This window comes from Prionailurus viverrinus, chromosome C2 (genome assembly GCF_022837055.1).
Source record: "Prionailurus viverrinus isolate Anna chromosome C2, UM_Priviv_1.0, whole genome shotgun sequence".
NCBI classification, from domain to species: Eukaryota; Metazoa; Chordata; class Mammalia; order Carnivora; family Felidae; genus Prionailurus; species Prionailurus viverrinus.
Genome location: NC_062569.1, coordinates 77,381,254 through 77,393,829, shown reverse-complemented (window position 1 = coordinate 77,393,829; position 12,576 = coordinate 77,381,254). Strand labels below are relative to the sequence as shown.

Sequence of the window (12,576 nt, the reverse complement as noted above, 5' to 3'; positions counted from 1 at the left end):
TGGATAACAATGTATTCTTTTTTTTTTTTTTTTTTTAACATTTATTTATTTTTGAGACAGAGAAAGAGCATGAACAGGGGAGGGTCAGAGAAAGAGGGAGACACAGAATCTGAAACATGCTCCAGGCTCTGAGCTGTCAGCACAGAGCCCAACACGGGGCTTGAACCCACGGACCGCAAGATCATGACCTGAGCCGAAGTCGGACGTTTAACCGACTGAGCCACTCAGGCGCCCCACAATGTATTCTTTAAATTGTTTGTGTCTTTCTTTATAAATGCATGTTTCAGCTCATCAGACCACCGCCCCCCTCCCCTGCTCCCATTCCCCCCCCCCCCCCCATAAGCCTGAGTGACTGCTACAAGTCCTTCCACCAGAAAGGTAATTAAATTACCTCATAGCCAGGAGAACACAAGTTCAGTTACTTCCAACACTGAAGTGGATGGATTCTGGCAAAACTCTCTATTTAAAGCTTTTGCATTTAATTTTCCTTTAGAAAGTAGGAGGCAAGGGTGAAGGAGAGATAGGCTCTGGATAGGAAGAAATAAAAATATGTATAATGCCATAAAAATGTTCCTTTAATCTGAAGCGTATCTGGACATATACAGGTATATGAATGGACTTAATGAAATATTCTTAACAAAATATAAAGACTGCCTGATGAGGAATGCGTGTGTGAATTAACATAAAAAGTAGTTTTGTGGACACAGACCAACAGGATACTCATTGATTTGTTTCATTCACAAGAACAGGGAGGCAAATATCTCAGATCACACTTGATTTCAACATACCAAGCCAAGCCACTAATAAACCGCCCACAAAGAATGAAACTATTTTGAACTCGTCATTCTACAAATACACATTATAATATTAAGATATGCATAAAATTAAAAAAAAAAAGATGTGCATAAAATTGTGTAAGGTGGAAAGTACTCGACCTTCCACTGAAAAGAGGAGGAGTCAAATATCCTGAAAGGGTTGGGACCCGCCTGCAGTCCCTCGGGAACTTCCTGTTGTCACCACACCTCTGGTGTAGTTAGTTATCTGAGCTCCCTCTGAGCAAAGCCCTCAGTGGAAACTCCAAGGCTCTGCAAAGGAAATTATTCTTGTGAATGTGACACACACTCTCTCCAGTTTCCATATGCTGAGATTATCCTTCTTCTTCGGTTTGATCTGCTTGGTGAAAACAGGTAGGTCATTTAGTGAATGGTTTACTTAATTATTTAAAAAATATTATTTTATATTGTCACTTTGCATTTTATCAGCCCACTCCCTTCAGTGGACTTTTTGAATCTTACTTAGTCATTGTGAAGGAAAGAAGATACGGATTAAGTGAACTTTCTAATCCTGAAATTTTTTTTTTCAGTAATGAAAGAAATTATTATTCCTTTGAATTAACTTCTTCTGATGTATGAAAAATAAATGCGTTGGGAAATCTAAAGGTTATTTTCTTTCATAGTTAAGTTTTCTGTGCCTTTCCACCTCTATGAAATAAAATCATTTATGTTGTAGAAATTTTAAGTTTTGTTTTATTATAATATCTAATACATAGAGGATAGGTTTTTATAAGCTTTCATACACTGAGGGTTTATTTAAATTATCTTTTAGGAAAACATAGTTTTATTATGTAAACCCCTTGGAATTGTGTCTAGCATATTGATAACTTAAAACTTATTAATGATAATGAATACAAATTAAAACAGTGATGTACAGGGGCACCTGGCTGGCTCAGTTGGAAGGGCATGCAACTCTTGATCTCTGGGTCATGAGTTTGAGCCCCACGTTTAGGGTAGAGATTACTAAATAAATAAAACAGTAATTTACACAGCAAGATAACAAAAATAAAGTGGAATGCTGTTTTATTTTTATTTTAATTAATTAATTAATTAATTTTTGAGAGAGAGAGCATGAGGGGGAGAGAGCTGCAGAGCAGAGGGAGAGAGAGAGAGAGAGAGAGAGAGAGAGAGAGAGATTGAGAATCCCGAGAGAGAGAGAGAGAGAGAGAGAGAGAAAGAGATTGAGAATCCCAAGCAGGCTTCACGACCCTGGGATCATGACCTGAGCCGAAATCAAGAGCGGGAAGCTCACCTGACTGAAACCCCCAGGACTCCCTGAAGTGAAATACTTTTTAAAAAGAAACTCAACACTTCTCAGCCTTCTTAGGAATCCAGTTCTTTTTCACATAGTTTATGGTAAAAAATTGGTACAGTTTTTTGAAGGGAAATGTGTTACATACAGTATCCATAAAAATGTTTATGCCATTTGAACTACTAAAACCATTGCTGAGAATTGATTCTAAAGAAATGGCTTTTGAAAGGAAAAAAACTTGGGGCGCCTGTCTGGCTCAGCCAGAAGACCATGTGACTCTTGATCTCGGGGTTGAGAGACTGCAAGCCCTACCCTGAATGTAGAGATTACTTAAATAAATAAAAGTTAAAAAAATAAGAAAATAAAAGAAAAAAACTCATCTAGGAAGATGATTCTAACTATGTTGTTTATAATAACTTGAAACTAGATATAGCAGAAATGTTTCTACACACAGTAATGGATAAAGTTTCAACTTTTTAAAAAATGTAGCCTTTAAGATTCTGAAGCTATGCAGAAATGTGCAAACATGTTTATAAAATAATGCCAAGTAGACAAAACAATTCACATTTATAAGTCAACAAAGATAACAGCTATGTTAAAATCATGTATGTATGTCTGTAGATAAAGTTTAGGAGGGAAATGGAAAAATTAAACGAGCTGTATTAGGATTTCAGGCTTATAAACAAATTTTTCTCAATTTGTGCTTATGAAGCTGATTTAATAGTAAATTAAAATTATGCTAATGATGATATTTTTCACCGAGAAGTCAACCTTTTAAGAAGTGTGTGTTTATAATAATTTTTAAATTTAGAAAATGAACATAAATTTAGAGATAGTTTTAGGAGAGTGGAACTAACCCTGACACAAAAGCCTGATGATAGTTTGTGGGTACTTTCTTTCAATCTCGCATTATGTATCTCTATACATAAAGTTGGAACTTAATGTTTTTGTGATCTGCCTTTTTACTTAACATTATCTCATCAGCAAAATCTTTTTTAAATGATTCTAGAAGACTTACTGCTGAATGACAGAATCGAAGGAGAGACACAGCACAATAAACTTCTGTAGCTAGAAGGAAAAAACATAATTATAGCTGTAAACTAAATTTAGGTTTCTCAGTATCTGCAAAACCATGAACTTGCAACTTCCAGGAGAGAGTGTTTGAATAATAGGCACCTGATAGTGGAAATTATTCATCACAAATACATCGACTTTTTGTTTTTCCCCTTCTTTAGCTTGCCGTCCAAAAATCAACAACTATTAAGATGTGATTCTGAAATGCAGAGAATGTAGGTCATTCACTTTTGGAAATCTTTGTTTTGCTCTAACCTTTGTGATATCATGGCAGGCATATTTGCCGTAATTTTACCAGCGAATAAAGCAATCGCTAGCAAGCTCTAGTGTGCACCAGAATCGCCTGGGAATTTGTTTAAAATGCAGACCACCCTCAGAGATCCAGACTCGGTGGGTCTGGGGCTGGGTCTGGGGCGAGAGCTTAAAATCTGCATTTCTTCTAACAAACCCTCTGGTTTTTCAGCTGCAGGTGGTGCAAGGAAAAAAGTTGATAACTATTTTTCTAAAATAAGACTGTTGTCATAAATATATTTTAAAGTTACTCTTCTGTCAATATTTTGGCTTATGGCAAATTTGTATAAAACTATGTAGATATTTGCTAGGGGAAATAGCTTAGTGCCCAAAAAACAGAGAATTATTTCCTCAGATTTGAAATCCTCTACAGATAATTTATAACTCCATTTTTGGTGTGTGTGTGTGAGAGAGAGAGAGAGAGACACAGAGAGACAGAGAGACAGAGAAAGAGACAGAGACAGAGAGAGACTCCTTCTCTGACAGGGAGACAAAGGTGAGTAAGGGGGTGGAGTGTGAATGTGCATATTTATGCACATGATTAAGAGAAGAGAGTGAGGAAATCTAGTATCTCTTTTGTTTTCTCAGTTGTATTCTTAAAAAATGCTGGTGATTCGAAGCAGGTATGTCCAACCAAGAGAGCATTTTGCCCATATACTTCTTGCCTATAGTTATTGGGGTAAAAAATAAACAAGACGGGCGCGGGTGGCTCAGACGGCTAAGCATCCAACTCTGGCTCAGGTCATGACCTCACAGTTTGTGAGTTCGAAAGCCCCCACATCAGGCTCTGTGCTGACAGCTCAGACCCTGGAGGCTGCTTCAGATTCTGTGTCTCCTTCTCTCTGCCCCTCCCCAGCTCAGCTCACGTTCTGTCTCTCTCTCTCTCTCAAAAATAAACAAACTTTTAAAAAACAAACAAACAAACAAACAAACAAACAAGAGATACTCCACCAGGTTTGGCCCTAGTCAACTGTGAATGTTTCTGTTGGGGAGCAAGAATTTCCTGTCCCCTTCAAAGTGCTTCTAGCAGGTCTCAGAATCAAATCGACATGAGACAGATTAATAGGAGAAAATCAAATTCCACACAGACATGGAAATTCCAAAGACAGGCAAGATGAAGCATATCTATCATTCTCAGCTAAGGAGAAGGTAGGGGTCTAGGAATGAATTCACAGGAAAATGAAAAAGAGTTAAGTGTTTGGTAAATATGTTTGCAGGACCAGTCAGAAACAATGTGACACAGAGAATTTTTATTATTTTATTTTATTTTGTTTTATTTTTTTTTTATTTTAGAGAGGGAGTGTGAGGGAGAGGAAAAAAGAATCTTTAGCAGGTTTCATACCCGAGTTCGGAGCTGAAAGCAGAGCTCCATCTCACGACCGTGAGATTGTGAGATCCCGACCCAAGCCAAAATCAAGAGTTTCACACTTAACCTACTGAGCTACCCAGGACATACAGAACTTTGATCAAGGAGGCCTTGCTAGGTTACTCCCCATCTACCACACCTAGTTCATAACAGAAGGGTTATCTATGGTGATAGCTCTCTTCCTGGAGTAGGTCTTCTATCTAAATCCTTTTAGGGCGTTGACGGGGAGAGGTAAAGAGCTTTTTCAGAAAGCTGGGTTTTGATTGTTTTGTACCTGAAGATAATCTTCATGCCAACGTGGCCTGTTTGGAGGCAGCCTGCCCTTGGCCCCTACACTTCACCATCTGGCTCAGAACAGGTTTTTGTGTTTTTGTTTCTAATTAAAGTTCATTTATTTTATATATCTATATCTATTTCTATATCTGTCTATCTATCTATCTATCTATCTATAGAGAGAGAGTATTAATTTCCAGATTTAAAAAATGTAATAGAATTTCATGGTAGGTAGATATTACTCCCCTCCCTCCCTTCTACTTCTGTTAAAAATAGGAGTCCAACTCATATTCTGATCTCTCCAAGGCAGTTTCTGGCCTAAAGGGATTTTCATTTCTGGGACTTTTGGAAATTACTTCAGAACATTGTTTTCAGGCAAGCATTAAAATGTGCTCTAGTGTGGGTTGCTGGAAATATGCTGGCTTCACCAATTAACATGTGGTGAGCTGTGTCCCAGACACTGACGAGTACCCGTTGCCCAGAATGCAGAATCCTCAACAGTGTATCCCTTAACCTTGGTCTCAGTAAATATTTTCAGGAAACATCAAGTCAGTATGCCTGACTGTGGACCTCAGTTCTAAAGAAGGTATTAGCACATCTGTGTCATGCTGGGGGGTAAGAGAAATGATTGCCTGAGCAAGCCCCGGAACCCAAAACTTGAAATAAAAGAAGTGTGAGTCAGGGCCACACTTGTTTCACTTCCTGACTACATACCATGCATCAAGAGTAAATTAGGTGGAATTTCACGCCCATCACTTGGGTTTGGTCACTGGACTACAATTCCCCAACCATAAATCTGAGAGAAACTGATACTTTTCTTTCTAATCAGTTGACCCAGCCACATTGAGAGGCTTAATAGGAACCTACCTGTGCTTACTGATTCTCATAGAATCTCAGAACTTTCTCTCCCCTTGCCCACACGTACAATTGCTTCACCAGTGGGTTATTTCTGTCTACAGTTCCATCTTCTCTTTTCACTGACAACTCTTTGGATCTGAGTCAGGAGCCTCTGCCTTTTTTTTTTTTTTTTTTTTTTTTTTTTTAAGCCTCTGCTTTTTGTAGAAGTTTTCCCCCAGTCAGAAATGTGGGAAATGAAATCCATCCCAAAAGCAGGTAGAAACTAAAAAGCTAGAAAACTGTGTGTGACACCAGAACAGCATGCTCCAGGGCAGTAGGCCTTTTGAAGATAAAGCAAAAGTATCCCTTGGAAGCTTCATCAGAAAAGGGGTGGGGTTGTCAGTGATCAATCAGAGGGAATCACACTTTTGTCTCCAACTGGGACTCAGATGAAACAGGTCAATCCAGGGAAACAAATGTCTGTTTAGTCTCTTGTATCCTAAATAAATACAGCCAGTGGTTAAAGGTTGGAGATGTCCTTCCAATCAAGAGGGCGGTTTGTCTATCCAGTACAGTTTTCTCTGGCAAAGATAAAACAGGATAACAGCTATAAGTAGTTCCTAAGCCTGAGAATAAGAGTAGTTTATTTTGCACAGGAACAGCCACAAACCCTCCTCAGAAAGGCTGACTGAAATGGGAGTTTTATTTAACCTCCAGTGGTACAAAATGGAGGTCCATCGGGGAAAGAAAATGAAGCTTGTTTTGATATTGACACAAAAAGAGAAACTTCTGCCCAGTTACCTCCAAAAGACTTTTCATCTTTTCACTCTGAAAAGTTGGAAATTATAGGAACCATTTCTTAAAACAGTTGTATTGAGATATAATTCACATACATGTAATTCACCCATTTAAAGTGTACAATTCAATATTTTTACTACATACACAGATATATGCAACTCTCACCAGTCAATTTTAGAACATTTTCATGACCTCCAAAAGGAACCTGATACCCTTTAGTTATTGCACCCCTGTGTCCCCATCTCCCTTCATCCTCCAGCCCCTAGCAACCACTGATCTACCTTCTGTCTCTATAGATTTCCCTATTCTGGATATTTCATGGGAATGGAATAGTATGATTTGTGGCCTTGGTGACTAGCTTCTTTCACTTATAATGTTTTCAAGATTCATCCTCATTGTAGCATATTGTTGCAGGATTTTTTTACCTCAATACCCGGGGTTCATTGAATAGCCACTTCGAAGAAGGAAGAGGAGGACACAAAATGAGCAGCAGGAAAAAGTTTATTAGAATGTAATATCAGAAAGGATATTCGAAAGGGAATGGCCACAGCTATAGGCAAGGGTCCTTGTTTTATAAGGTTCTGGTCAGCCCTCCCATCTCTACCCACTTGTTCCTTCTTAGGTCCTACCCTTATTGGCTTGATGGCTCTAGGTGCTGGGTTGTCCATCCTGATTGGTTCGATTCCGTTGTATGAAGGGTGCTCTATGGCCATATCATTCCTGTGGGTCATAAGTTTTATGATCTACTACTTATTTTTAGTTAGGTCTTTAGTCAAATTCCAAAGCGGAACCTGAGGGGGAGTAGGTGGGTCTGTTACATTGTTAAGAGGAACCTTATGCCTGAGGGAGTTTGCTGTGGTCAGATACTCCCAGCATTGTTCCAAAGTATGTGTTTTTCCCCACCCAGGGACCTCAGGTTCTAATTTTTCCCCCTCTGCCTAATGAATCCTACCTATCTTTTCTTATCATAATATGGAACTATGAATGTTAACTAAAGGATATTTAATAAGCCAAAAAAACCTGCTTAACATAAAGGTGACAAGACATCCATTTGGTCAACGTTTTATTTTTTTTTTATTATTTAAAAAAAATTTTTTTTTCAACGTTTTTTATTTTATTTTTGGGACAGAGAGAGACAGAGAATGAACGGGGGAGGGGCAGAGAGAGAGGGAGACACAGAACCGGAAACAGGCTCCGAGCCATCAGCCCAGAGCCTGACGAGGGGCTTGAACTCACGGACCGCGAGATCGTGACCTGGCTGAAGTCGGACGCTTAACCGACTGCGCCACCCAGGCGCCCCTTGGTCAACGTTTTAATTCCAAGAGTAAAGTATGATTATTTTCAGATCTTTTAAATAAAATTAAAAGAAAATTTTAATTTCTTGCTACATTAATTTTTTGAGATTTGGGTTGTCTTTGGTCAGTAAGACTCCCCTGGAAATTTGTTTTCCTAAATAGAAGCCTCATGTCCTTTCAAACCAGCTAGCTTGCAGATCTTAGAATTTTGTGTCCAAAAGGAATGCAAGAGATTAGCTAAATCTCTAAGGAATGAGGAACCAATCTCTCAGTGTGAGAAAGGGGATGGCCCAAATAATTTATTTGTTTTGTCTTGTTAATGACAGAGCCTGAACCAAACCACATTCTCTGACCAGGTAGAGCACTGTTACTAATATGCTTCCCTTTTCCAAAATCCTTCCAAAATGATGGAAGGAAAGTAATTGGTACTTACTGAGCACTTGCTTTATAGCAAATCCCACGCTAAGCAATTTACTTATATTATTTTATTTAGCCTTCACAACAACCCTTTAAGATCAGTACTATGTAGGGGAGCAAGAATTTCCTGTACCCTTCAAGGTGCTTCTAGCCAGACCAAGAATCAAAATGACATGAGACAAAAGAAAATCAGATTTAGGGGCGCTTGGGTGACTCAGTCCATTAAGTGTCTAACTTGTGATTTTGGCTCAGGTCATGATTTCAGGGTTTCATGGGTTGGAGCCCCATCTAGGACTCTGAGCACTGGCCTCAGGGAGCCTGCTTGGGATTCTCCCTGTTTCTCTCTCTCTGCCTCTCCCTGACTCATATTCTGTCTCAAAATAAATACATAAACTTAAAAAAAAAAAAGGAATATCAAACTTAATTTAGTACCTATGGAGAATCCACACAGACATGGAAATTCCAAAGGACAGTCAGGCAAAATGTGGTATATATGTCATTCTAAACAGAAGAGAAGCAGGTATGGGTCTAGGACCTCAAAAGGAAGAAATGAATTCACAGGAAAATGAAAAAGTAAATATTTGGTCATCGTGTTTGCTGGGCCACTCAGAAACAATGGGGTAGAAAGAATTTTGGTCAAAGATGTCTTACTAGGTTCCTCCCTGTCTACAGTACCTACTTTATAACATAAGGTAGTCATCTATGGTGATAGCTATCTCTCTGGAACAGGTCCTCTATCTAAATTCTTTTTAGGCAGTTGAGGGGAAGGTAAAGAGGTTTTCCTGAATCTGCTTTTTGATTGCTTTTTAACTCAAAATAATCTTCATGCCAAGTAGCCCATGTTGGAGTGGACTGCCCTTGGCCCCTGCAACTATTAACCCAACTCATCTTCCACATCATCAACAACTATTAATTTTTTTTTTTAATTTTTTTTTTTTCAACGTTTATTTATTTTTGGGACAGAGAGAGACAGAGCATGAACGGGGGAGGGGCAGAGAGAGAGGGAGACACAGAATCGGAAACAGGCTCCAGGCTCTGAGCCATCAGCCCAGAGCCTGACGCGGGGCTCGAACTCACGGACCGCGAGATCATGACCTGGCTGAAGTCGGACGCTTAACCGACTGCGCCACCCAGGTGCCCCAACAACTATTAATTTTTAAGCATTTACTGTGCACCAGTGAATGCTTGCCTTATTAATTAATTAATTAATTAATTAAATTCTTTTCTTTCTTTCTTCTTCTTCTTCTTCTTTTCTTTTAATTGACAGAGAGAGGCAGAGAGAGAGAGAGAGAGAGAGAGAGAGAGAATCCCAAGCAGGCTCCAGGCCCAGCTAGGAGCCTGACCCAGAGCTCAATCTCATGACCATGAGATCATGACCTGACAGAAATCAACAGTTGGACGCTTAACTGACTGACCCACCAAGGCACCCTGCAGCTAATGCTTTAGATACTTCATAGACATTATGTCTATTTCTCACAACAATCCTGACAGCAGGGCTAGGATCAGGGTAAAGTCAGTGAGGCACTCACCAGGTGCAAAATTTAAGGGGATAAGGGACACCTAAACTCAATAATCAAGATAAATTATATTTATGATTTTAAAGCAATAAAAATTTTATCTTTCATGATATTTTAATCCAATGTGCAAATGCTATTTTAATATTTAAGTGATATTTTACTGCAAATAATAATATGAATATCATTAATAATGCATTCTCACAGTGCATAACAAATGATTTGGATAAGTGATACTTTTTTGGCATAAGTGATATTTTAGTGTAATGTCTTTGAGAGATGAAAATCCATGCAAATAAGTCAATGATGAAAAAAATCAAAATTTTTTTTTTAAATATTTTTTTCAACGTTTATTTATTTTTGGGACAGAAAGAGACAGAGCATGAACGGGGGAGGGGCAGAGAGAGAGCGAGACACAGAATCAGAAACAGGCTCCAGGCTCTGAGCCATCAGCCCAGAGCCCGACGCGGGGCTCGAACTCACGGACCGCGAGATCGTGACCTGGCTGAAGTCGGACGCTTAACCGACTGCGCCACCCAGGCGCCCCTCAAAATTTTAAATAAAGATAGACTGTTTTACAACTCTGTGTTATTGTATAATGGAAAAGGTCATTTCCAATCAGCCAGCCATTCCTGGGCCTGTGCCATGTTCCTTTCCTTGCTAGGTGGTTTGGTTTATGAGAGTTAACAATGATATATAAACAGACTGAATAACAAAGGGCTATATCTATGATCATGGTTTTAAGTTTACTTATTTATTTTGAGAGAGACAGAGAGAAAGAACGAGCTGGGGAGGGGCAGAGGGAGAGGGGGACAGAGGATCCACAGCGGCTCTGTGCTTACAGTAGAGAGCCTGAAGCAGGGCTCAAACTCATGAATGTTGAGATCAAGACTTGAGCCAAAGTTGGACGCTTAACCAACTGAGCCACTCAGCTACCCCTATGGTCCTGTGTTTTGACTGACTGTAGAGCTTTTACAAACTTTTCCCACTGATTCAAAATCTGGGAGGATATTTTGATAAGTATATATATAGTTTTTTCTGTTTTGCCTCAGGCTCAATATGGCTCAGCAGAGCACTTCCTGACAGATTGGCATTACTATGGTCATTTTACACATGTGAAACTGAGGCTCAGAGAGGTTAGATAATTAATTACCTGAGATCACATTGCTAGGAGGCAATGGAGTTGACTTCAAGTCTAGATCTGACTCTAAAATCCGTGCTTCCAAATCGGATTTGGGTATTATGTTTATGACATTAGACCAGGTTGGCAAACTTTTTCCATGAAGAGCCAGATGGTAAATATTTTCAGCTTTGTGAGTCATTGGTCACTTTTACAATCACTCAGCTTTGCCTTTCCTTATAACAGGAAAGCAGCCATAGACAATACATAAATGGTCACGGCCAACTTGGCCCGTGGGCAACCATGCATTAGATCATAACAAAATACTTCAGGCACAAATATGTTATTTCTAAAGATGTTCTATCCAGATTTCTTTGACATCCTATCCTACTCTACTCTTATCTCTGGCTGCTCTCCATAGGAGTCTGAATTCCTCATTGGATAGGAGATATCACCCATCCGATTGTTATTTTCCAATTGTTAACAGGAACTGGCACTTCAGAGTAATTGAATTTCAAAATAAGCTGAAGAGAAAAGGCCATGTTTTTCCAGCTTCCAATAAACTCTCACAGAAGAGGTTAAGCTTTAGAAACCAGTTTAACATGTTCTGGGTTACTTGGTTAAAGGCTCTATTAATACTACTTCTGAGTAAACTTGACTTTGTACCAAAACAACACAATAACCAAAAAGAGGTTTGCTTTCTGAATTATTTTAGAAATATAAACTAGAAATTAAATATAAATAAAAATAACTATATTTATGAGGGTAAAGCAATTTAACAAATTTGCTATTCACAAATAAGAGAAATTTAATATTTTCCTTTAAAATGTTATTAATTCTTGAGGGGAAAATAATGAATAACCTTAGGTAGTTTTTTTTTTTTTTAACGTTTATTTTATTTTTGGGACAGAGAGAGACAGAGCATGAACGGGGGAGGGGCAGAGAGAGAGGGAGACACAGAATCGGAAACAGGCTCCAGGCTCCGAGCCATCAGCCCAGAGCCCGACACGGGGCTCGAACCCACGGACCGCAAGATCGTGACCTGGCTGAAGTCGGACGCTTAACCGACTGCGCCACCCAGGCGCCCCAGCCTTAGGTAGTTTTAAGCAGAGAACATCAGAAATGGAATGCATAACCCATTTTTGTTTGCGGATTATTTTGCAGAGCCTATCACCTGCAGACATATTTTTTACATAGTTTCAGTCATAATGCATGTGTCACTTCATACTCCATTTATGTTATAAACATGACATCATACACTATTTGCAGCGTTCAGATGGATCATTCTGAATGACTGAATAATGTGTTAACAGGTTGATATTCGCTTCTTCACGCGACGTTTATTGGTGCCAACTCTAAGCCAGACTCTGTTGTTGGCACAGGGTATACAACAATGGATAAACAGATCAGTTATCTTGCAGCATCTACACGAGCAGGGGAAATTATTTCAGAACAAAGAAAGAATGCTTCAGGCGTGTGGTAGGAAAAAAGCAAGTAGCATATAAG

At 39.1% G+C, this 12,576-nt stretch overlaps 1 protein-coding gene across 2 annotated transcripts in view; it reads left to right on the top strand.

The window, feature by feature from the left end:
* The first annotated feature begins 965 nt into the window (after positions 1-965).
* LIPH (lipase H) overlaps positions 966-12,576 on the top strand; it is a 54,082-nt gene continuing 42,471 nt past the window's right edge. Inside the window, exon 1 of one of the 2 annotated variants that reach the window (XR_007155485.1) lies at positions 966-1,187. Coding sequence is in view for 1 of the 2 variants with exons in the window: in XM_047874204.1 (XP_047730160.1) it covers positions 1,139-1,187 (49 nt within the window). In the remaining variant the exon portion in view is untranslated. The remainder of the gene's footprint in view (positions 1,188-12,576) is intronic. The other variant, XM_047874204.1, reaches the window with a different exon arrangement.